The sequence below is a fragment of the Vidua macroura genome, chromosome 15, assembly GCF_024509145.1.
Source record: "Vidua macroura isolate BioBank_ID:100142 chromosome 15, ASM2450914v1, whole genome shotgun sequence".
Taxonomy (NCBI): Eukaryota; Metazoa; Chordata; class Aves; order Passeriformes; family Viduidae; genus Vidua; species Vidua macroura.
This window is the reverse complement of record NC_071585.1, coordinates 1,099,689-1,125,950: the sequence shown is the minus strand read 5'-3', so window position 1 is coordinate 1,125,950 and position 26,262 is coordinate 1,099,689. Positions and strand designations below refer to the sequence as shown.

The following is a 26,262-nucleotide window of genomic DNA, read 5'->3' as shown; positions in this document are numbered from 1 at the left end:
CTAAAAATATAGATAATAAGCCCAATAAAATACATTGACCACCATGAAAAACAAAGGGAAAAGCAATTTGGAGTAGTGGTCCACATTGCCAGGGTTCTGAATTGTGAAATAACCAATAATCCTGCGCATTTTGTTCCTCAAGACACATTTGATTTTCTCATGACTTTTCATGGTCAAATCATGGCAGTTAACATTATCACTGGAAATCTCAATGCTTGTGAAGCTGATTTTCTGTTTATAGCTGGTGATGGAATTTTTTATGATGTTGGTGATATTAACTTCTTCCATTTCTTCAGTCAGTTCATTTGCAGGCCCCTAGGAAACAAGAGTGCACAGTTTTAAGGTCTGTCTTCCCCTGCAGGGGAAGAAGGCCATAACGATAAAGACATAAGAGCATAGCTTCGTATGTGGTCATCCCAATACTCAAACACACCTTTCAGCTGCTGCATAATCCTAGGAGAGCCTGAGGTCCAAGAGATGCCTATTTCCACCACTGTATTTCTAGAGATATTTTTAGATCCTTGAGTAAGTTTTACTATGGGTAATCCAGTATCCATCTCCTACAGGATATCCACCTCTTCCTATCTACACAATAACTTAATGGCTGGGAACTCAGTACTGCACTGAGAAACCTCTTTTTCCCCTGACAGGATCTGGGCCCTTGATGACAACTGGACTACAGTCATACCTGAATATTTAATTTCTCACACTAAAAGCAGAGCCCTTGAACAATTCACTCTCACAATCCCCACAGAACTGTGGGACAGATGTTTGGAAGCATCTTCTGGGAAGGGAGGAAGAAGGGTTCAGCTTTCCTCTGGTAGAGGGAAGTACCTCCTTTATTGGAGCTGTTTGATAGAAGAGTGAAGAGTCGTGTTATACTGGCTCTTCTCTGAGTGCATTTGAAAGGAGCAGTGGTGCTTCCTGCTCACATGAGCTCAGCTCAGGGCTACGGACCCAATCCAGTGCCAGGCCTAAGTGCCTTTCTGGATGTGCTCCTGTGAACCCAAGGCTGCTGCTCAGAAGTCTGCCAGAGACACAGCATTCCTGTGCTATTCATGTGTTTGTTACACACAAAAGTTTAGATTTAGTGCCAGTTAGGAGAAGCATTGTTGATGTATCCATAGCAAGAAGACAATTTGTCTTGTTCAGTTAACGGAGAGCTAATTGCTGCCAGTCCAAGACCACTGGCATTATTAAGGTACGTCGAGCCTTACCTCTTCTGGTACTTTAGCTGCACACTTCTGTGAGGAGCTGTAGTGAGCCACTGCATATTCCACAAGGGCACCAAAGATGAAGCTGAAGCAGATGCCAAGATAAACATCAATGGCCTTAATGAAACAGTTGGTTTTTGAAAGTGAGCTTCGTGAGCCGATCATCAGAGTTGTCATAGAAAGCACTGTTGTAACTCCTTGGAAAACAGAGAGACCGTTTCTTGTGAAAACTTTGGAGAAGTCTTGGCTTACCTTTCTGTTCATGTAGCTCTTTATTGCTAGCTGGTTAAAGCACATCACTTCTTACCAAATCCAAATCATCCATCATAGCAACTGAAATACTTTTGTAGCATTCACTAGCTTCACACAGGCGCTCCCTGCCTTTGGCAGCTTGGCTCCAACAGGCAGTTGGCTCTCTTTTTCATGCTTTCAGTAAAAAATTCCCTCCATCCTGCTTTCTCCAAAGCACACCACAAAGATCCTGTGCCCTGTCCTCTACTCTCTGCAATGGATCTCCTGAGAGCTTCAGCCACACACAGCCCTGCAGGTGGGCACATGTCCCTGCCACAGCATCTCTTCCACACCAGCCCAGCTCTGCCTCAAAGAACAGCAGAAGACAAGCAGACCATTTATCCCTGAGCAGGTAGCTCAAGAAAAGTACCATTTACCCAGACTTTAAAGGCTCCTCTGTCTGCTTAAATCTTCTCCCATTCCTCAGGCAAGAACTCACCAATGCAGGTTCTTGCAGGCACTGAGTCCAGTGTGATCCAAAAAGAAACCCAGGACAACATGACAAGCAGAGTGGAGGGCACATAGGTCTCCAAAATGAAGTAAAGGATGTTTCTTCTCAGTTCAAACTGTAATATCAGTCGTGGGTAACTGCCTGTTTATGAAAGGAAGAGACTTGGTGAATGTGAGGTTCCCAAGGACCCCTGAAGTAAAACTGGGACAGCCCAGCACCAGCCCTTCAGCTGATGGAGCTCAGCAGAGCTTATGCAGGTAACACACCTGACATGGGAGGACACACACAGCACTGACAGGCAAAGAGGCATCTGAACAACCCCATCTGAACAGCACATGCCTTGCAAAGGGGCTCCTGCCCCTGAGCATAGTGGGAATGTTACAGCAGGGCCTCAGCTCCGAGCAGAGCAGGGCTGATGCTCCCACTCTCTCACACTCAGCACAGCATCTTTCCCAACACCTGCTCTGAAGGGCACTGACAGGTTCAGCCTTACCTGATGGCTGAAAAACAGACAAAACATTAGTCTCTTGATGTCAGCAGGCTCTGGCTCACATCCCAAAGCATCCCTGTGCCTTATCATCACAGAGAATGGCTCCCATTTTCATTAGTGATTTGTGATCTTTGATAATGGTATATTTTTGAGCTCTCATCTTTTAAAAACCAATTTGTTGTAAATACTGACATAAGGGTTCTGAGGCTGGATCACTAGTGTTTTCAGGATGTATTTCTGCTCTATAAACAATAATTCCCTTTGAAGTGTAGAAACAAAGTCCATGTTGTTCATGGGCTGTGTAACAAAACAACAAAACATTGTTATTTTTAAAACATTGTCATTCTAAGGAAGTTTTGCCCCCTTTCATACTATCTGTAATTGGAGAAAAGAGTATTTTACACGGATAATGAAAAAGACACTGAATTCTGATCTACAAAAATACGTTATTCCATCATGATAAAATTGTAATTTGCAAACAGATGTATATTTTAAAAATTAATTTTACTCCTCATTACTGTAAACATTGCTCTCTGCAGTATCTCTAGACAGCACACTTGGGTAGAAGGGATGGAGTTTCTTCAGGTATGTGTGGAGGAAAATAGGCAGAAGGAAAAAAAAAAGAATTTAAAATCCATCAAATGAATAGAGTATATTGTAAACTTCCATCTTTCTGTGGATTTCCATCTTACAGAATATCCTGACTGCAGCTAATAGAATGTCAGCACCTTTCTGTTCATCTCTTTTTGTGAGATTAAGATCTGCTAAAGGCTTTACTGGTTCAGGACTGAGTCAAACGATCCTGACCCACAGAAGGAGAGGAGATGGGATGAGGAATATCCAAGAGCTTTTCCTGCTTTTTTCTCTCCTCGATTTACCTGTCTCCTGCTGTGACTTGGAGACCAGGGTGTGGTAGTGCTCCACCGTGTACTGGGAGAGCCGCAGCTTCTCGATGCCCTGCACGGAATTGTTTCCCCTCAGCCAGGTGAAGGTGACATCGTTCTCGTCGTAGCCCCCTGAGGAGAACACAGGCACTGTGTGACTGCTGTGGCCAGGGAGAGCCCAGCTGTGCCCTGCTCTCTGGGGAGCAGAACCCTGAACCCGGCACTGCAGACTGGACAGAGGCCCCTGAGCTGTGTCTGACCACGCAGGGGACATTGGGTGTGCTTCCTTCATTGCCCTTGGTCTGCTGCTCCAAATGTGGACAGGAACACATGCCTCTGGGAATGACACACAATGTGCAAGGCTGCTGAGAGCCTCCTGCAGTTGTTTACATGGGATGCTCATGTTTTCAAAGATAATCCATTGCTGTCATACACAGCTTGATCACACACAATGGGATATTAGTACTGCCGTGGTTAACTCTCAAATACAGTCTCTCTCTTCAGTCTGAGAGGATAGCAGGAGAAACACAGTGGTTAAGAAAGAGAATTCAGATCCCACTGAGCCCCTTACCACAGAGCAGAAGCACATTTCACTGAGTCATCTATTTAAGTGCTTCAGAACATCAGAAAATGCATTTTCAGTTAGTCAGGAGCTTACAGCTGGGACTGCTATGTGGTTATGAACCAGGCTCCTCTGACTGGGTACACATTGTCCAGAAAACCTGTTCAAAAAACCAACCTTTTCTACACATCATTCCTCCTATCCTCAAAGGCATTAAGTTACTGAGGACAAATAAATGCACACAGCATTTAGGTAATACCAAATTCCTGCCTCAAAGCAGTGGGACTCCGTATATGCCATCTGAGTCCATGCCTCCAGGGATGACATAACCTCAGGTTAGACTGAGGGATACCTCAGTCTGAGGGGCAAATCTTGTACTGAGTTGCCAGCCTGACATTCCCTTCAAAAACTTGACTTAATTTAGGAAACAAGTCCATCAGATGCACTGATTTAATTCTTTTATTAAGAGCCCTTCTTTGAGACCATGAGTAGGGATGCTGTGATTCTGATAATAACCCATTTGTCCTGGTAGAAGGAATCAGATGAAGTTGCAGCTCTATTTACATCTAATTGTGTTTTCTTATTAGATACAAATTACCAGAGCTTGGGCGTGATGAACTCCTAAATTAGGTGTCCAGAGCATGAATCCCTGAGTAGAATCCTAAGCATGTGACTTTTCAAAGTTCCTAAGTGGTTTTATAAATCGTGGTTAATCAGGAAAATTTTATAAGTGATAGATTGTTGTTAATTCATCTGGTGTATATTTAAATAACATTATTTCTGGGCACTTATCCTAATGAAATCTCCAGTGGGCAATATGTATGTAATTTCATTGGAATTATACAGCAACTGAGCATGATGTAGGACCCAATCAGTTTTAAACCAGGCCTAAACATGCTCCACTTTAGCAGAAGAGGCCAATCATTATTATTTCAGGAGCTATTCTTTGTAATAAAGTTAACCATGGTGAACTAATATGATTTTAATGTGAAAATAATATGTGCTTCCCTAGGTGCTTCATGCTGCAACCCCAGAAGTTAAAAATCTGGTCTTTTCCATGCTGAGATGGTGGAAGTTTGGTTCTGTGTCATGCAGCAGGAGCTGGCTGCCTGCTCATCACAGGTCTGGAGCAGCAGCACGGCGCTGGCTGAGCTTTGGGGTAACAACACTGCAGCAGCCCACGTTGCCCTGGAGTCTTTCTCAGCCAGCATTGCCATAGGTCAGCTTGTAATCTAACCGAGAGCAGAACTCACTGATAATTCCTGTTCTTGAGACTTCTCAGTCTGAGACTCTTCAGTTGTTGAGGGTCCCATCCTCTGTATCCCCTCCCTAGTGGGGAGGCAGGTATCACAAACCTGGGTTTGGCCTTAATTTCAGCTCATGAATTTGAGAGCCATGTTCAACTCTAATTCTAGTGAGAACCACACTTCCCAATGTCCTTTTACAGTGGAGATTTGGGGGGTGCACGTGTATTAGCTACCTAAAGATGTGAGAATTGTTCCTTCTTGTACTCTATCACAGGAAATTATCCCACAAGTTAGTTTTGAAGAAGCTGTTTGTTCAAAAGAACCTGAATTTTGAAAACCAACCACCATTACTTCATCCTTTCTCTGCAAGACTGAATTATCTACACTTTAATAAATATTCTTCACTACCACTTTTTTGCATAAACTGCATGGTGACAGGAATTTTCTGGGCTGTGGATCACAACACAAACATTTGAAGAATGATGACACAGAAGTTGTTTTCTTTTGGACATTATAATTTGCAGGAATAAAAATCTACTCCAGATAGCCACCGTGCTTAATCCTAATGTTCAAGATGTGTCGTTACTTATGAATAAACAAATTTAGAGTTTTCTATCACATTATACTTACAGCTTTCTAGCTGCAATCGGCACGTTTGTGTGTCCATAGGGTATTTTGAGAGGTCCATGTTACAGGCAACAGTAGTAGTGATTCTGTAGAAAGAGAAAGAACCCTGAAAATTGCAATAAAAGCATGTTTTACACAGCAAACTGAATCACAAAGCTCTGCTCTGGAGAGTAGAGTTAGATTATTGGACCTATGATATGAATTAACTGAGAACCCTCAAGAACAAGCACTCTCAGCAGCCACCCCAATGAAAATGTAGCCCAAGGAGGAATTTTGCGTTGATCTGGTGGGATATAGAGTGAAGATTCACATTTTTTCCCCATTGCTACAATTTGCTCATCTTAAGGAGTCAGCACTTGTGACATGAAGTGCAGTGACTAACTGCACACGTACTCTGGCTTTCTCTGATGTGGAGGTAGGTGAGTTTTACTCCACAGCTGAAGTAACTGAGATCCAGTTAATGCAGGCTAAGGAGAGCACTGTAGGAATTGCTAAGTCAAGTGCTGTGCAGCTTCTTGCAGTTCATGGACAAAAACACTTCTTGGTAAAAAACAGAAGTCATCACTACATGGCACTGGATAAGCAAATGGTTTCCCACTATCAGTTGAACTTTTACTTTGTGATGTCCTCCTTCCATTCCTCCTCTGCCCTCATCTGACTGGATTTTTCCTCAGTGACACCTAAACTCGTGATCTTTCTGAGCAGGCCTCAGGACACAGCATGTATCATGATGGGAGATCCTGATCCTTGACTGGCATTTCCGGAAGCCAGAACAGGGGGAAATGGGGGAAATGGATCACCAGAGAATGATCACAGCTGGCTTGTTGACCCTAAACTCACGGCCTGTGACAGCTGGTACCTGCTCCTGTCCAGGGTAATTCTGGAAATCTATTCTGAGCCAGCAGCAGCAAAGCCAGAGGTCTCTGTACCTTAAGGCATACAAGACAGTGCCATTAGAGAACAGCCTGACGAGGCGGTTGCCCACAGTGACGTCGTGCAGGAAGGACCTTTTTGACTCCACAATGTAGGTGTCTGGCACCCAGAGCAACTCCACCAGGCGAGCATCCAGCGTGAAGCTCTTGTTGCCATGAAAGACCAGCCGAGGGTCTGTCCAGCGCTGCCGCAGGGCGATGGTGGCTGTGTAATCCTGTGGAACAGAGCAGAGCCTGGGGATGCGTGTCCAGGCACCTGCACGACACAGCTGGGGCACACGACACATGTGACAAGGGACAGAACACATCCTTATTCAACCTATCACAGCCAAGCTTCAAGCTTCACTTTCATCACAGTTTTATTCACTCTGTAATATTTCTAACACATTTCCACTCTAAGGTGTGGAGTTTGAGGACTAAAGATTATCCTTACAGTACTTTATATTTTTAATGAGCAGTTATTATAACTGATGCTTTTGTGCCCATTTTGCAGGTAAGAAAACAGATGGGAAGCACACACTTGAGGCCACCACACAAATCATTGACATTACAGATCAGTCATTGCCTAGAGCTGGGAAACTCCACACGTACTATAAATCTGGCCATCAAAGAGGCACTTTGGAGAAAAAAGGGAAGTGAATCCAACCTGTTATGTCACGGAAAAAATATATATATTAAAGAAAACCCCAAACAAGTAAAAAAAAGAAAACTTGTGCCTTCTATTTTAATAGGAATTTTGAGTCTAAGAACACTGGGATTAACTTGAATTTGGCCTGCCAAAATCAACCTGCAGCATTGATTGGAGAATTCTCACAGTCCCCCACCAGAAAAGAATAAGCAGCACCCATTCAGCTCTGAAGCTGATGCTTTGCTGAGCCTTCTGGACACCACAGGCACTGCTGGACTATTCAACTTTCTTCCTCACAAGGGATGCCACAGAGGATTGATTTTTTCTATTTCCACCGGGTCTGATTTCCAGAAGGTGCTGAGTTTTTGACCAGTAGGACTTTTGGAACCACTCTTTTTTCTTGTAAGCCCACATTACTATGGCATCTACACAGTTTTCTTAGGGTGACTATATGATGTGTGTATTCGCAATTGTCTGTTTTGTTTGTGTGGGATATTAAGTTCTGTACCTTTAAGATGAGATTTGAAAGTGACGGGGGGGAAAAGAAGTGTGCAGTTTGTTTTCAGAAACTGCACTTGCTCCCCTGCATTCCTTCTCACAGACTGCATTGTCTGCAGCACAGACAGACAGCAGGACAGAGCTGTCCTTTGCTTTTAGTTAGTTTTTTTACCTAGCTGAGGCAGAGAAGTTCCCTGGACTGTGTGGGGTTGGTTTTTTTGGGTTTGGTTTTTTTTTGTTTTTTGGGTTTTTTTTTTTTTTGTTTTGTTTTGTTTTGTTTTTTTTTGGTTTTTTTTTTTTGTTTTGTTTTTTTGTTTTTGTTTTTGTTTTTGTTTTTTGTTTTTGTTTTTTGTTTTGTTTTGTTTTGTTTTTTTGTTTTTTTTTTCTTTTTCTTGGAACTGTTCAAACCTGCTCTGGACTGAAAACACAGAAAAACACCAGGAGCTCACACCTGTGGTCCACCGGCACCAGGACACAGCATTCCAGTGCCAGAGGGACTGATAGCAGACTGAGTGAGCCGAGCTACAGCCCGTGAAAAGGACTTTCTGAATTTGCCATCTCTTCAGAACAGTAAGAGGCTTTATTGTTTAATATTATTCATTTTTTTAAGCTTGTGAATACTTTGCTTATTAAATAACCAGGTTTTTCCACTTTTCTCCAAGGAAGTATTTTCCTGAACCAGTTGGAGGAAGGGCCACTTGAATCTGCTTTCTAGAGGAACCCCTTTGGGAGTTTCCTCCCAGATTTGCCCTAAACCAGGACAACAGTCTGCAGTCATAAATGAGCTCTTTGTTCATCCCACTGCTGAAAGTGGTCAATATCCCTGAACAGCAAAGCAGTTTCAAAATGACCAGTTCTGTGCTGGGCACACAGCAATACATGTGAAGTCTCTCAGGCATATCCTAATCTTATCTTGTAAAATATAAGGTTTTTTTACTTACCATGTCACTTTCAGATATACTAGAAATACTTGCAATGTCCAGACTCATTGCAATTTGTACAGGTTCTCCTGCAGAAGGAATGAAATGCTTCAGCAGAGAGAAGTGTGGAGGGCACAGTAAAGGCACTCGGGATGCTGTGCAGGGTAGGCACTGTCCTCAGCCTCACTCACTGTCACTAAAACTGTAGAGGCCCAGAGGGTCAAACACAGTTTCAGAGCATTTGGCTCACAAATTCTATGATCCGAAATGCAGTTGTAACTGTTCGGGAGCTGGAGTTCAGTGTTTGGTGATGGTAGCAGGGGGCAAATACCCATTAGCACTGGCTGCAAAGCTCAGCAGTTTAGATCAGCAGCATTTCAGTGGCATTTGCCATTGGACAGGCAGCCAGGGCCACTTTGTCCCTGATCCCAGCCCACACCAGGCACGGAGCAGCTCTGCACAGAGCACTTCCCACATCTCAGGGAGCGCTGGGCAGCCCCGGTTCCTGGGGAGGAGCCACCGAGAGGAGAGAACGTCCCTGATTCCCCAGAGCAGGCACTCCTGAAATGCGGAGGAGCAGCGGTCTCGGCCGGGTCCAGCTCCCACCCGAGAAACATCCGCGAACCGAGAGCCGGCCCCGAGCCGCGAGCGCCAGAAGCCGCCGCGAGAGGGCAGCCCCGGCCGGGACACGGGGACACGGGGACGGGGGGACAGAGAGACACGGGGACGCGGGGACACGGGGACAGGGGGCTAGAGAGACACGGGGACACGGGCACCCCGGGGCACAGGGGTACGGGGACAGGGGGACAGGGGGATACAGAGACACAAGAACACAGAGACACGGGGACAGGGGGACACGGGGACAGGGGGACATGGGGACAGAGAGACACGGGGACACGGGGACGGGGGGACAGAGAGACACGGGGACGCGGGGACACGGGGACAGGGGGATAGAGAGACACGGGGACACGGGCACCCCGGGGCACAGGGGTACGGGGACAGGGGGACAGGGGGATACAGAGACACAAGAACACAGAGACACGGGGACAGGGGGACACGGGGACAGGGGGACAGAGAGACACGGGGACACGGGGACAGAGAAACACGGGGATAGGGGGACACGGGGATAGGGGGACATGGGGACAGAGAGACACGGGGACCCCACGCCAGGCCGGGCTCCGCCGATGCCGCCGATGCCGGGGGAACGTGGGCTCCGAGCGCGGCTCGACGCTTTCCAGCACAGCCCTCTCTGCCTGCGTGACACAGCAGTGCCTTTCCTCGTGGAACTGCTGAAACTCCTGTTCATCATATGAATTACGGTGAGGAATGACCAACGGACACAATTTCTGAAACTCCAGGTGGTTTTGGCTTTGATTGTTTTAAACGGTTCGTAAATATATTTCATTTGCAGAAGATGTGCATTTTTTAAAGCAGCTGTTGTTCACATCTCTGTCTATTCAGAGTCGAGCCCACAGTCCCATTTACTGACCACAGGACACAACTGTGAGGACTCAGCCTCCGGGGAGGTCACACCAGAGTCCTGTCTGGTTTTGTTTAACATTTGCTGCAGATGCAGTGGATCTCTGTTATGTTGTAGAGAAGCATCTGCTCACTGGTGTCACAGGATTTAAAGGAGCTTTTCTAGTCCTGCATCAGGTCAGCCATTCTAGGCAGAGCAAGATGGTAAATTCTGTAGTCTCAGGCGTTTATTACCATGGCCAGAAAAAGGAAGCAGCTCAGGGTTGCCAGTAGCAGCAGGTCCATCTACAATGGGAAATAGCCATGGCCTTGTGAAAGCTGATGGGAAATTTTTCTGTCAAGCAGGGTTTCATTAATGGTTCAGGCACAAAACCAAAATTAATAGAAATAAAAATGGTAATTGCTGTTTCTTAAACTTTCAGTGATACTTTTCAAGTTCTGAATGTCATTCTGAGAAACCTGTTCCTCTGTATGATGACAGGACTCACCTGGAAGGTGGGAGACCTGACACCCAAATTGCTCAATAGCCTCAGATAAGTTCCTAAATTCCTGCCTGCTCCCTACTCCCCAGAGTCTCATTAGGGTTTGAAACAGATTTGTGTCTCAGTGTGAGGTGAAAGCATGTGTCAAAAGTCAATATTCCTGGCAAGAAGAATGGCTTTGTTCCTCTATAGCTGCACAAATAGCTATAATAGCTGTACGTGACCAAAAGGAAAGCAGAAAATCACAAGGGTCAGGCTCTAAACAAAAGCTTGTACAGTTAGAGCAGAAATTAATTATTTAGTCAGGTCTTTCACAGAGATGTTAAAGTTTATAAATTCCCTGCTCTTCACCTCACAGCTGGACCTGTTCCCAAGCCCCACACATACGTGCACCAGCTATTCAAGACAGTAGTGGATGCACAGAAAGGAGGGCAGCCTGGGACACCAACTAATTTCAAAGAAACACAACCTTTGAAACTGCAGCATCCTATAGCAAGGTTAAAGCCTGCTCTCCCCTCCACATGAACGTAATAGACTGATTTTAAATGCTCCCTTGTGTGGAGCCAACATACCACCAAAGTAGGGCCGGAGGTATTTGTTGTACCCCATGGTGAGGTTCTCAAATCCAGGGAGGGACGTTGTGCCCCTGCCATGCAAGCTGGATCCATGACCCAGAGAGCTCCTGGGGACACAAACACCAACTGTTACATGCTGGGCCGGGCACATCTGGTGTGCAACTGCAGCTGCTTCCAGCTTGTGCTCAAACAAGCAAACAAACAGTATAAAATAGTTATTAAAACCAAGTAGATAATTGAAATCACAAACATTTGCTCACATTGCTGTCTTGGCAATGTTATAGCACCTTCAAGAGGTGGGAAAATGGCAAATTGCCTCAACTGATAGCTACAGGTTGAACACACAGTATCTTAAGAATGTTCTTAAAATACCACAGAAAAATCAAGCAAGAGCTGTAGATCACAAGCCTGAGCAATAAACCCCAATCTCCCCTTCCCACTCCTTCTTTTACAGTCTATATAAGGAATATTATTTTCTTTTTTCCTTCCATTTATGACAACCTGAGACAAATCTCCTCCTCTCTAATCTCTAGTTCCCTAAATAAGCTTCATCATCATAACATGTGAGTGTCAGCTTCTACAGCTGCTATCAGGAGTAATACTGGAGGGGAAAGGTGGAGGACTGTGCACTTCACAGACACCCTCTCAGCTCTGTGGGCAGTGCAGCTCCAGCTGCTGGATATACTGAGGGTCCAACTCTAGATTACAATGTCAAAATTTACATTTTGTGGCTGGTCATTGAAGGCAGAAGCTGTGTTATGAGGCTGACAGATCTGCACCCCATACAGACAGTGAGAGGGACAAGGTTTGGACTGTAAAAGGTGAGTGTTAAGGTGCAGGGTGGCACAGCCTCACCTGAGAAAAGTGTAACTGAGTGAAGAGTCAGGAGTTTGTTTGTGCTTTGGGCAGGAGGAGGTAGGAGGCAAAGCCTTTGCTGCTCCCAGTGCCAGGACCCTGCTCTGGGCAGGAAGCAGCCATGGAGTTACAGCTCTCACCAAGGGTTTTTCTTCTGTTTCCTTCACAGCTGGGTTAATAGGGCCTTGGAGCTGCAAGATTTAGATTAAACAGGACCTTACAGCAGAATCAGGTTTTGCACAGTATATATGTTCAACAAATTTGGGACTTGTACATCCAAGGATAGTAATAACAGAGCTGGGAGCCTTGTGGGAAGCATTGCTGGTAAAAAAACTACAACCTGTGCTGGTTCTGAACAGGAAATCAGGGGTTGCACTGTTAATGGGCAATGTAGTTTAGGGACCTATGCAGATTGCTCTCTCCTATACCACATCCCTGACTGCACCCTGCCACCTTTGGATGGGCTGGATAACTGGAAGCGTAGTTTCCTTTTGACCTACGTTATTTATGTGAAACATCATTCAAACGTTCCCTTTAAAACAAAACAAACCCTACACTTACCTTTGGGTTGGAAGGAAAAGACACAGACCAAAGAAGGAAAAATATCTGCAGAACATGTCTGGAGATTTTTTCTGTATTTGCTCTGCTTGTCTGTAAAGAAGAAAAGACAAACAAAGTCTTGTGGTTTAAGAAAAATTATTTTAAGGGAAGGAGACAAGGAGAAGAAATGCTGCACAGTCAGAACCATCACAGAGTGATGTTTAACATACCTGATACGCAGCGGCTCCTGCCCTTTTCCCTGGCTAGTATAATTTTTTAGCATGTTCTATCACTTACCACATAAAAAGCCCCGGTGACAGCTCAGGTCTTGAAGTCCTCAACAAATTCTAGCTCCTCTCCTCTCAGTATGGATGGCAATTAGCTGATGTTGAGAATGGCACCATAGGAATGGATTGATTAAATAGGAAAATGTGTGGGTAGCTCCCAGAACAGACTCTGAAGCCAAGAGAGATCCTGCCCACAGATGGCAGTTTCAGCCTCTTTTAGTCCCAGTCTCCCCTGCCCACCCTCACAGAAGTGCTGTAACTCTGTGCTCCATTGATTGTATGTGGGATAAACCTCTGCTATTAACAGCAACGATGGTAAGCCACTCAGCATGCAGCAGAGCATGAGGTCATTGCACTTCAAAGGGGTTTCGTTGACTTTTCTGGGAGTGGAACCAAGTTTGGCTGCTGGCCCAAGACTCTTCGGGCTTGTGCTGGCCTTGGAGCAGGTGCCACAGTGGCAGCTCTGAGCTGTGCTCTGTTCCACTCCGATCTCCAGCTACCTGCTGGAAGTGCTGCTCCAGTCACACACCTTTTTTTCAGACCTAGCACCTCTCTCATCACACATGGCATTTAGAGCCTCAGCTTCCAATGTGGCTGCACCATAACAACCCAAATATCGTGAGTTTTCTGCTTGGGTTAGATCCTCCCTGTAGTAGCTCCCCACAGCCCAGGGGACACTCTGCCTCCTCAGCCAGATGCACAGCTCCAGTGCTGTGCCATGGGACAAGCAGAGCACCAGGAAATAACAACTTTGCCCACACTGTTGGGCAAACATTCAAAGTACTATGAATGCAGGGCATCCCACTGGAGAAAGGATGGTTTTTTTTCAAAACACAATATGCTCTAATACCAGTCCCACATCTGAATTTCCAACAAAGCTTTGCTCTTCTAGCCCATTCTCTGAAATGGTACTCAGATGTTTCCAGATGCTCTCAAGGGCTCCTCATTATAATGTGAGGATGAAGGACCAGAGAGAGAATAATTTACCCACTCACAGCCATGTTAGAGCACAATTTTGATTGAAAAGAAGGAAGATTGGTCGAGGTTGTTTAAAAACTTGTAGAAAGAAGTTAATTTTACAAATCAGACTTCAGTTAAAGTATGAGACTTCATGAATTTCAGCTGAAGAACCTCTTAAATGAACATCCCATGTTTTGCAAAGGATGACTGTGAAAACAATAAATATACCAAAGACTGGGAGGCAGTGAAATGGAAATCTGTAAGTACTCCTGGGCAAGAGAAAGGTGACACCAGTGCCCAGAGCTGAATATAACCACAGTACTTCTTCACTGCTCAATGTGTCAGTTAATACAATGGCAATTCTGCTGTTATAGGGCAGGAACTTTCATCAGAGATTACCAGTAGTGGGAAGAAATTGTAATAAGGTTGTGTATTTATGTTTCTCTGTCCAGTAAAGGGTTTCATTTTCACAGAAAAATGTAGCCTTAAACACTGTTTGATGACCAAGGGCATAGTCAATACACCAAGAGGCTACAGCAAACACATGGCCACAAAATCCTCAATGAACGTGTCAGAATTTTTCTTCCAAGCTTCCAGGTAACAGGTAAAGCTCAAATAAATGGTGCAGTTCCCCTGGTAATTCAGGATTACTTTCCTTGGTCATCTATGATGGCCATGACAAAGGGAACTGGTTTCCCCTGCAGCCCAGTGCTGGCAGGCACAGCTGGGGAGTTCAGCATTCAGTCTCTGCCCTCACAGTCACTATGTGCCCCGGGGAGGGGAGAAGCAACAGGGACTCGCTGACCTCTCCTAGCAGGAAAGGAGTGATGGACAGGATCGTTTTATTGTGTCTCTACTCTGGCTGAGCACCTGCCACGGCAGCACCTGCCCAGGACAGGAAAGGGGCCAGCAGAGCTGAAGGAAGGGAGTGAGGGTGAAAGGAGCTGCAAGTGACTCATTAACTGAAGGTGTGACAATACTGACTGATAAGCATGTAAAGAAAAAAATAGGAGATGGAGCCTCGAGGAGCACAGCTCAGATACAGTCATTCGTCCTACACTTCTATTAGTCTGTGTGTCTGCAGGGCAGTGAAACACTCCTCACTGCAGGAAGTTTTCGGGGAAAGCCAGCCACATACCCTCCTGAGTACCTCCACAGCCCACATTTACCCAACACATTCATTTTGCTTTGCATGCAGCACAGCAAAAGGTACACTGCAGCTGCATGTCCTTCCATGCCAATATTCAGTTTTCCTCAATAAATACTCAATATCTACAATAAGCACAAGGGTATTTCATCTGGATTGGTTTCCACATTACCCCATTTTTAAAGGCCATTCAGCACCATGTTTCTTAGTGCAATATGGAATTTAATACAGTAGTAAAACAAGCAAGATTTTTTTTAAATTCAGAACAGTTCTCATTTTAAATCACTCAAGCAATAGCATAAATGTGCCCAACTCCTAAGAAAAGAGAAATTAAGGTACACAGAGGTCAAGTTATTTGTCTCAAGTGTCATCAGTAAGACTATCTGTCAAGATGAACGAGCCTTCTGCAGAACACATACCAACAGCTCCTCACTCAGATCATACCAGGCTCACACCTCTCCAAGAAATGCTGAGAGCAGCAGCACTGACAGCCACACGAAGGCACTGCAGCGTTCCCGCTGCTGCTGTCTGAGCCTGGCACTGCAGAGCAACCGCAGCAGCACCCTCCAGATGTGCTCTGCCTTATTTCCCTCCGCATTCTCCACATTACATTCGGATTCACTGTCCCAGACCTTGAGACCCCCCTGCTGGGGCGTGGGACTTGGCCGGGGGCAGACATTGGTCTGCCAAGCACCAGCTTTATTTAACCTAATCCTTCACGCAAGTGACCATCAATAACTGCTAACCTACTTCCTAAAAGACACAGATTAATTGACAGAATATTATAACTCCTTTAAATATTAATGACCTAACAGGGAGACAATTGTACAGGGCCTAGAGACTCTTCCACTATTCGAAATTATGCCCCAGCCTTAAATAAATTAAGTCAATAAGTGTCTTACCATGAATACAAATTCCTGCTTAGGGCTTGCAAATAAAATTATTTAGAGCTGTTCTTTGAGGAAAGATAAGGTGCTTAAACTTGCAAAACAGCAAGGGCGGCCATATTAATTTGTCTTTTGTTTTAAATTAACTGCTTTGTTTTAAACTCAAGGCATTCCTTTTAGAAGGGAGGAGGAAGAATCTGGAAAGTTGTTACATTTCTTATTCTGGGTTGCAGTTTCGGTTCTGCAAAGATGCAGATGTCTGCTCCAAACTCCAAAGGCAGCTCAGGGCCAGGCCAGCTCTGCCCCAGGGGTGCCCAGTGCCATCAGCAGCACATCCCTGCAGCACAGAGCTCCTGCAGGACACAAGGAGGAGTCCTGGCTGGTGGCATTGGCCAGCAATCTGTGCTGCTGCCTTGCTCCCATCGGTGCTGGCAGGATGTGGGCATGGCCACGAGCTCTGAGAAACTCCATCTGGATCCCCGAGGCTGGAGGGAGCTATTTGCCTTGCCCTGAGGTTGAATTTTATTTCAAAAGTGGATGCAATGTTTCTGGTTTTACTTTTCAGTTTGTACATACAAACAGTTCAGAACTGCAAGGTACATATGAAGGACACAATCCAGGATTAAAAAGGAGCCACACTGATTCCACTTGACTGAAACAGAAAGGTTTGTAGAAGAGACCATAGATTCAGCTTATTTCTTTTGCTGTAGATAGAGGGAAATTCCAATGAAAGTTGCACACAGAGACCCTTAAAGACAGAGAATTTTACAAGTGGCTCAAGGAGCTTGCTTCCTCCTTCTCCATGCCTTCTCTTTGCTGCACCAGGTTTGCACAGGTACTTGTTGCATGCCCAAGGGATGTATCAGTCAGCTGCTGAGCTGTTGTTACACAAACCCTCCCAGAAGGAATGCTGCTTGTATGCTGCAGCTTTTACCTACAGCATCTTAATTCCCTTCTGAAGTCCCTGAGGGCTGGGAGAAATTTAATGCAGGTCTCAAAAGTGAGAAATTGACACAAAAAGAGAGTGTGGACAGGGAGAGGGGGTGCAGTCTGCTTGGGAGAGGGGGAGACAAAGCAGTGGCAAGAGTAGTTCTCTCTCTCCTCTCCTTACTGGCCCCCACATCCCCAGGACTGAGAACCCACTGTGGTGCCTGAGCTACCATGGGAACTTCAGGCACCCACTAGCACCTGTGGGGACAATTTCCCAAATCCTGGGTCAGAACTCCCAGCTGCCTCAGTTTCCCCACAGGCCTCACATTTACAGTTGCATGCAGTCACCAGCCCCAAGCTGGACCCCACTGCCCAGTGGCCAATGCTCACCCCTGTACAGCCCACACAGATCCCACCAGCCACCAGCACAGGCCCGTCACATTTAGGGCCACCGAGCTCTTCAGCTCGAGCTGTGGGAAGGTGTACTTGTGCTAAGATGTACTAAGAATGAGTGTCAAAGCAATCTGCAAAAGGTAAGGTGAGAGCAGTGACTTGCCAGCCCCGAGCAGCAGATCACAGCCCCGTGCGAGGGTGGCAGCAATGCTCATCCCTGTCCCAGCCCTGCTGCCACCCCCTGTCCCAGCACCTCAGGGTCCCCGCTCTGTCTCCAGGTGCTGCTGAGCTCAGCTCTGCTGCGATGCAGCCGGGGCTGATCCTCGCTGGGGCAAGGGATCCTGGCAGAGATGATTCCTTAATAGGCTGCTCTGTGTGCTAGCACAGGAACATGGAGGGAGGAATACCTTACCAGCCCTGATCTGGCTTTACAGCCTGCTTGCTGCTTTGGTTCTGCCTCCCAAGAACAGAATTAATTGCTGGGCTAGAAAATGCTAATAAATCAATCAGTTCATAGCACATTTATTTTCTGTAGCTCTGCATTGGGCCCCCAGCAGCTTCAAACAGACGCAACACCCGCTCGTGCTACAGGGAGAGGTGAGGGTAGGGCTCTTGCCAAAGGCTACCTGCAGAAGGGAGCACAGGTAGGGCAAGGTGGGGGCTCAGCATCAGCAGTGACCTGGAGCCAAATACCATCCCAGCAGCTGGCCCACTTCAGCCTTTAAGGTGACTGCCAAGCCAGACCATTATATAACTTATCTTTCTAGATTTTCCAAAATAAATGCCTGAAAGGCTAGAAAGAGGAGGGAGAAAACTGACATTCTGTGAAAATAAATACTGTTTTATACTCCAGACTTAATTACATTGAACTCTGTAACTTGACAATGGTGTCTACAGTAACAGAGAAAAGAAACCACTCAGTCGTTACCAGTATGCTTTTTTTGGGTGAAATGATAAAGCAAACACAGACCTCAAACCAGACTCAGACTGCACAGGAACCACTTTTAGTCAGTGCTTTCCCACCCATGGCCCTCGTCCCAGGCTGCAGTACTGCTCAGCCATCCCCACTGGCTGAGGCCTTTGCCCAGGAATACATAAATCCCTTCCCTTCCCTTCCCTTCCCTTCCCTTCCCTTCCCTTCCCTTCCCTTCCCTTCCCTTCCCTTCCCTTCCCTTCCCTTCCCTTCCCTTCCCTTCCCTTCCCTTCCCTTCCCTTCCCTTCCCTCCCCTCCCCTCCCCACCCCTCCCCTCCCCTCCGGACACACCAGCGCCCAGCCCCATCCCGCATCATTTCTGCTCTTTCCTCCTGCTCTGTAAAAGGGACTTTGGTGTAGCAGGTTCCTACCACAGCTCCCTCAGCTATGGGAGATGCCATTAGTGGGGCTGTATTTTGTCCTGTTATTTACATCATAGATCCAGCATGGCAATTGTTTCTCCCTGCAATTTAAAAACACAAATCCAGCCCTGTCCCTGTTCCTCAAGTGCCAGCCTCACTGCTCATGGAAGGGCAGAGTGGGGGCCGAGCTGCCCCAGCACAGGGGAGCAGGGCTGGGGGTGCCCTCAGCTGCTGTGTTTAAGGAGCAGCCGTGGGCAGCCCTGAGCCCCTCAGAGCCCCTGGGTGCCCCTCAGAGCCCCTGGGTGCCCCTCAGAGCCCCTGGGTGCCCAGCACTCTGCAGCACCCCCCAACACCAGCCACTACCCACGGGGAGGCAGCTCCTGCTCTGAATGCCCTGCAGGTTCCGGCTACTCCTTAAGAAATGCGCGGTGCCCACAGCAAAGTCAGCAAACCTGCTGTGTTCTGAACAAGGCCCACGTGCCAGTGATGCTCATAGCAGAACCAGAACTACATTTCAAGAAAGAGCAAAAATTCTGGACTGATACTGGGGATGTTTTTTTTTCCAATCTGTATTAATTATTTCCATTATGACATTGCCTATGACAACCTGTAAACATTTTATCTATGTGCACATCAGCACCTAGTGTTCATGATTTTAACTCCACTTTAAAGACAAAGAACACAATTTAAATGTAAAAGAAGGTTGGCGTAACCTCTTATCAGATACAGGAATGAGTTTGGGAACTGAGAATTAATTGGACACACAGTTTTAAGTGCTAAGCGTTCCATTATTATCACAGATAAATGCACAATTGTGGTTTTACCTTTGGCCAAAGCGCTTACCTGATATGATGTCATTCCTTTTTCCTCCCTAAGTTGTTAAATAAATATTCCATCCATACAAGTGACTTTGGCTGTCAATTTTAACTACATCAGATTAGGATTTATTGAATAGTTGTGTACTTTTATGTTAATAGGATGAAATACACTCAGAGACAACAAATCAGATCAAGATGTACTTATTAAATGAGCTGCAGTAAGTACTAGTTTCTAGTTTTCATGTTCAAGAGAGAGAAAATTATCTCTACTGATAGTGCCTGCTCTTTGAAACTGTTCTGAACACCATAAACATCAAAAAAAAAAAGCTTAATTAAAGGTTTTCTTTTAGTTTAACTTTCTCCCCAAAGGACCTAGGCCTATATTGTTCTGCCAAGAGAGGGGTGAGGAATATTTTTTAAGGAAAAAAATCCCAAAACACTTTAAATTAATCCATGATTGCTTTATGCTGCTCTGCAAATGAGATGGCAGTGACCAGTGGGATCCATCCCAGGGGCACAGCATTATCTCCACTGAACAGCCACAGTGCATTGGGAGATGAGGTTGCAGCAGGGAGCCCCACAGCTCTCAGCATCTCTCCAAGCACTGCAGCAATATACCCAATTCAAAATCTTTTGGATTCTCATTTTGTCCTGAACAGTCACAGAGTGCAGACACAGACACATCCCAGTGTTTTGCTGTTGAGGTAACTGGATGTTGATTATAGGACAACACTTCCTATTATTATTTTCACTGTCTGAGAATAAGAATTCTTGCTGAGGAGCTCTGGCCAGTGGAAGACTGCAGCTTCATGTTATTCTTGTGGGATATCTGTGCACCCAGCACAGGAGTGAAAGAGCAGATAAATACCTCACCTGAAGCTCTTGTCCTCTGCTGTTACAGGTGAGCACCGGTCCCATGGTGCTTCCCCAGGAGTTCAGGCATGGCAGGCGTGGGAGCTGCTCCTTGGCAGAGTCCCTCAGGCACAGGTTTGTCAGCTGCCAGGTGTGTGTGCTACCTCCCCTGGTAAGGACCTCTTCGAAAAGCTTCCCCAAAGAACGCTTCAGAATTTCAAAGATTAATGTCCAAGGAGCAAGCCTTTCCTGCTTTTGGGTGAAACAAAATGAGGTGTAAAAATCACCGAGGTTCACAAGGGTTTATCCTTCTAAACTTATCAAACAGCGCTGGTAGGTTTGCCAGAAGGAAGACAGCTCTCATTACTTAGCATGGGTTGAGGCGTGGTAGTCTTAAAGATGCCTCAGCAAAAGACAGTGCAGTACAGAAACATATTTTGTGTTTAAAAATAGTCTCCACAGTTGTTAAAAGGGATTAAGCAATGTTTTTTTTTCCTGTATCAGCAAACGGAGCAGTGCAGTCGAAGTAAAAGGGTAACTCTGGGAATGAGGAAATACTGTTTCATCTAATTTACTGCAGCCTGAGGTGAAACATTAACTCAGCTCTGAGCTCTGATTGGGTGTAAATAGCCTGAACAAAAACACTGCTGCACTTGCTTTTGAGGGTATAAACTCAGAGGTCTTCAAAGCTGTGAATGGTATCACAAAACACACCTTTCATTTTACTGAAGCATTCACTGAAAGGTTTACTTTGGAGTAGATTGTTTTGAACACTGTGGAAATAAGGAAAAAGGGAGAAGTTTCCCAAAAAAAACTGTGAAAATATTTTAAAGGGATAAAACCAAATCACTGCAGACTTACCTTCAGGTTTACATCTCAAAGGACAGAAAAAGTCTTTACATCATTTTCCCACAGTTCAGCAGGTGCTACCTGCAGGAATCCCTGCCCCCTGTGTGTGAGGAGCTGGAGTCAGCCCCCCACAGGCTCTGGGCTGGAGTCAGACTGATGTTCCTTTGGCATCTGGGATAGAGCAGGTTTCAGGCCTCTCCTTCTCAGGGTAATCCTCGATCTTGATCTTGACCTGTCTGCCTGTGAATGCAGACACCAAACCAAAAAGGAATCCATAAAAATGGAGGAAAAGATCTGACATTTTCCCTCATGATTATTTAGTTTATGTTTGTTACAGTATAAAGCACCACCAGACCTGGCACAAATAAAATAACCAAAAATTATGGAAACACTTGTGAGCTGATGGAGAATGTGCCCTTGGATATGCGACTGATAATTATCTGACAGGGAGAAAATGTCTGTATCCTTAAAGGCCCTGTAGCCTATTTATTGCTACATCTGTGGTCACGCTACATCATCAGACACCCCTGAGGAAGCTTTGTGTCATCTGGAAAGGTACTGACCAGTATGTCCCCACCGTGGGGACTGGCAGTGCCCTGGCAGAGCCTTGGTATGATTATCACAGGGAATTTTAGTATGCCAGGGCCATATCTCTGCCTGCCAGTGAACTGGGAGATTGGTACAAGAAGGAATAAAGCTGATGTGCTGTTCTGGCCTTGTTATGAGAGGGAAGGAATACCTTATGCACTTATTTATAGTTTGCCTCTGTGCCACATGCAGGCAGTCAGCACTCACATAACAAAGGCTGAGGGGAGAAGCTGCAGCCCTCCAAAACTGCCGTGCAGGTTTGGTTCCAGTCTGGCAACCCTGGTGACCTGTGCTGACATCCAGAGCTGCTGGGCTGTGTCACACGGTGGAATAACAAGTGACAGCAGTGTCCTCAGCTGCCCTCATGGCTCAGATGTCACCCTGGCTGGGGACAACTGGGTCTCTGCAAGGCTCATCCACTGAACATGCTTTGGGAAAATTAAGGGCCACTTTGGGAACACTGCACTCCTCCCTGTGATGTCCTGAAAAGCACAGTCTCGAGACAAATACCTGATGCCATGTCACATTTGCAAGGGAAAATGTAAGTCTAATAAATATTAATTCAATGGGACTTACCACCACATTTTTTCTTGTTGCATTTGATTAAATTTTGAGGAGTTCTGAGCAAATACACAGCCTTTTGTTTTCTGTTTGCCAGGCAGGGACTGTCCAGGGCATGACCAGCATCTGCTCTACAGCAGCAAAACACTTTCACTGGAGACTCCTGTCCTAATCCAAACCCTTTGATCCCCAATGACTTGTAACAGCCTGTATAGCCTGTGACAACAGAATCTGCAGAATGTGTGACATTATCCTTATGCTACAAACATCCATACACATCCATACATCCATACTCATTTGTACACATCCGTACACGTCCACGCACATCTGTACATCCATACACATCTGTACATATCTGTACATCTGTACATATCCACACACATCTGTACACATCCATACACAGCCACACACATCTGTACACATCTGTACATCCGTACACATCCACACACATCCATATACATCCATACATCCACATGCATCTGTACACATCCACACACATCTGTACATCCATGCACATCTGTACACATCTGTACATCCACACACATCCGTACACATCTGTATACACACACATCTGTACACATCTGTACATCTGTACATCCGTACACATCCACACACATCCATACATCCGTACACAACTGTACACATCTGTACACATCCGCACACATCCGTACACATCTGTACATCTGTACACATCCACACACATCCATACGTTCCACACATGCTGACAACACTGGCTGTTTTGCTCAGCTCCATGCAGGGAGTAGGGAGCACTCGGAGGTGTCTCGAGCCACGGGGTGTGTACAGCTTATTCCCCATGGAAGCCTCAGACCATTTGCTTGTTCCCATGTCAGTATCCCAATATCTGAGTGCCAGCTGTCCCCTGGGTTAATTCCCAGCTCTGCCTGTGTGGTGGGTGGAAGCTGAGGGATTGAGAGCTGCCATGCTACTCCTCATTGGCAACAAGGAAGAAACTTGCAGAGCCAGGGACTAGGTGCCCACAGAGTAGAACACAATATCTGGAAAGCACAACCACAGAAGACCAACCAAACACTATTATTGCCACTTCTTTGCCAAGTGAAAAAAAATCTCCAAAAGTCCCAGCACAGGGAGCATGTTTGACCAGCTTGGTCACATTTTTGTGTTCTGTCTACTAACACATACCCAGGCAGGGTTTTGTCCATCCCTTCCAGACTGTGTCAGTGGCATGAGGCACCTCTGGCTCTTCCCCCAGGGCAGCTCCACCCAATGCTGTTGACTTTCTCCAAACAAGGAGATGCCTACAACAAGGCATCTCTTCACTCCATGGACTCCTTCTTGAAGTAAAGGCACAGCTAATGCACAGGGACCCATCCAGTCTGTGAAACACTACCTTAGTTCCCAGCTGTCAAAATACTCTCCCCAGTTCTCTGGCTCCATTCAGCTCCTCCAGGCCTTGCTGGGGCTCTGGGGACACAGGAGCTGGCCAGGTGCTCCCATAGTGTCAGCACAGAGCTCGCCTAAATACTGCAAATTCATACCAAACTCAGAGTAAAGCTGCAGTAAAGGAACAGGCAGCCTTCAACCATGACTTTTATTGTACCTAAAACTACCTGCAGGTCTCTGCAATGTCATACCCATTTCTGCAGTGAAGTCTCTGGGCTGTGCTGAGCAAGGTTGCTCAAGCCCTGGAATGTCCTCTTCACAGGCTGGAACATGATTTCTGGTCCAAATGGGGATTAATGTGCTCTCAGAAAAGGGAATTTTTAAGTTCTGAAATGCTGCTTTTGGACACTTCAAAGCTGCTGAAATCTACAACATATATTCCCATTTTTTATTTATGACATGCACTAAATATTCACTGCTAGAACAGGACAGAAACTAAAACCATTGATATTCTGTTAATTTTATTTCATTGGTGAAATCACTACAAAGTATTGCTGGGATGGAAATCTCTTACCTTCCTTGCATTTCAAAGTATCTCATTTGTTTGTGCACAGCTTGATCATTTGAATACCAAAGGAACCAAAAGCAATTCAGTAACTTGTTTGTAGTAGATGTTCTTCAAGATCTAAGCATTAAGATATCACAGCTTAGTGCAAAATAAAATAAGGCAAATAAAGTGAGATAAATTGTAAAAAGTCTGAAACAAAAATTGAGAAAAAATTAGAAGTATTTTTGCAACTCAGTTTGTCATACACAATATATAGGGTTTTCCAAAAAGTTTTCCTCATCAGTTACAGCACAGACCATGTACCTCCCACCTGTCAATGCTCACCCACCACAATGGGTATTATTCTTCTTAGTTATAACTGGTTGGTGACAAATGCTCTTCCATAACAGCTTGAGCTGTGTGAAGAAAACAAGGTTTTGGTAATTCTTTGTGTTCTGAGTTCTCTAAAATGTAAAAGATTTGTTCAGACAGAAAATGTTGTGCTGACATTTATCTTCGTGTATACTTACGCTGTTATATATTTTCAATTTATATTGATTTATAAGTAAATCAATAAGATAAATAGAACACAAAGGTTGGATCAGTTTCTGTGAAAATGTCAACAAATTCAATTTAACCCTGGGATTGTAAAATCAGTCTTCGATATTTTTTTTAGTCAACATTTTTCAATAACTTATTGTTCTTTTGGTAAATCCTGGATCAGCACTAACATTTCACAGACATTTTAACAAGAAAGTGACTGGACATTACTAGCAGTGGGCCCTTCCCCTGCATCCCTCACAACATCAATGTATTCACTCCTCTGCAATGTAAAGAGCAAACACAGACTCTAAAATGCTGGGGCAGTGTATCCCTGGTGTGCTCCATCAGTCGAGGCAGAGAGAACTAGGGCTGGGTTTGAATATGTCCGGAGGAAAACTGTGCTGCAGGGAAAGGAGCTCACAGCTGCAAGAGCATTCAGGCTCATTCGCATGCTTTGTTATCTGGGTGAGAGCAGTGACCGTCCAGGCCCATATCCTGCAGCCAGACTTCAGAGCAGAGCAGATTCCTGCGAGCAGAACTCTGCAATGGTGCTGTTCCCCTTCTCCATTTCATGGCTGCTGGCTGTGGGTGCAAATCTCAACAAGAAACTTTGGAAGTGTCCCAGGTTCTAAAGGAAACATCCCCCTCTCCCCACCACCAGGAGCCCTGTTCACCCCTTGCAGAAGCTTTTGTCCTGAACAAGGAGTGTGGATCACCCCATACCCCCCAAGCTCCTCACACAGACAGTCTGTGCACACAGACAGGACAGCAGGTGAGTCCCCAGGAGAATGTCCCAGGCAATGTGACAACTCACCCTTCCTGCCGTGGGGCTCCCAGCCAGAGCCCCACAGCAATTCCCAGTCTCTATAAGAACAAATGGAGAAAGAGAGACTTTTCCTCTGCAAGACAACGAGGGAAGTTTTAACAGAACAGGCTCAAAATAACCACATCCACTGGGGCTCTGGAGATTGTCAGTTCAGTACTTCCAACCTCCTGGAGGGTGATGGGGACAGCGGTCCTGTTCATAGAGAACCAGCCTCTTCTGGCCAAGCAGCAGGGGTGGGTCCATCATCAACTCTCCATCACACAGAATTTCTGCTCCTGCAGCTCCCATGCCTGATCCCATACAGTGCAGATCTGATGTGTTGAAAGGACTTCATGTGCCAACATGTTCAGGCCTCCTCCCTTTCCAGTTTGCTGGACCTGCATGGTTAAGCAAAGGTTACAGGATTAATGTCTCAGAAAAAAAAAAAAAAAAAAAGGCTATTATTGGATTCAAAAGTAACTTTGCATGTGCTGAGTTGTGGCACATGCCTGAGGCTCCCCAGCTGTACTCCAGAGTGAGAGATACCCCCTGGGCCAGTGCAGAGTTGCTCCCTCCCCACTGTCCCTCCATCCATCAGGTGCAATGCCCTGGACCCCTGAAGCAGCAGGATGAGATGCTCAGACTGCAATAGTGATGGGCTCAGAATAAAACCAGAGCTGTCCAATATCTTGCTGCAGTAACTCGGGCATCACCAGCCACTTG

General features: G+C 45.8%; 2 protein-coding genes across 3 annotated transcripts in view; both read right to left on the bottom strand.

Moving 5' to 3' along the window:
* GABRP (gamma-aminobutyric acid type A receptor subunit pi) lies at nucleotides 1-20,390 on the bottom strand. Its single transcript, XM_053991294.1, is given in 10 exon segments — nucleotides 1-315; nucleotides 1,218-1,411; nucleotides 1,945-2,097; nucleotides 3,325-3,462; nucleotides 5,770-5,852; nucleotides 6,696-6,913; nucleotides 8,766-8,833; nucleotides 11,278-11,384; nucleotides 12,691-12,786; nucleotides 20,306-20,390. Coding segments are annotated over 9 exon segments (1,338 nt in total). The 5' UTR covers nucleotides 12,753-12,786; nucleotides 20,306-20,390.
* A 5,181-nt stretch (nucleotides 20,391-25,571) lies between these two features.
* The window catches only part of KCNIP1 (potassium voltage-gated channel interacting protein 1), a 190,611-nt gene continuing 189,920 nt past the window's right edge, over nucleotides 25,572-26,262 (bottom strand). For both annotated transcript variants that reach the window (XM_053991147.1, XM_053991150.1), the window contains one exon: nucleotides 25,572-25,937. In XM_053991147.1, coding sequence (XP_053847122.1) covers nucleotides 25,806-25,937 — 132 coding nt within the window. In that variant the 3' untranslated portion in view covers nucleotides 25,572-25,805. The remainder of the gene's footprint in view (nucleotides 25,938-26,262) is intronic.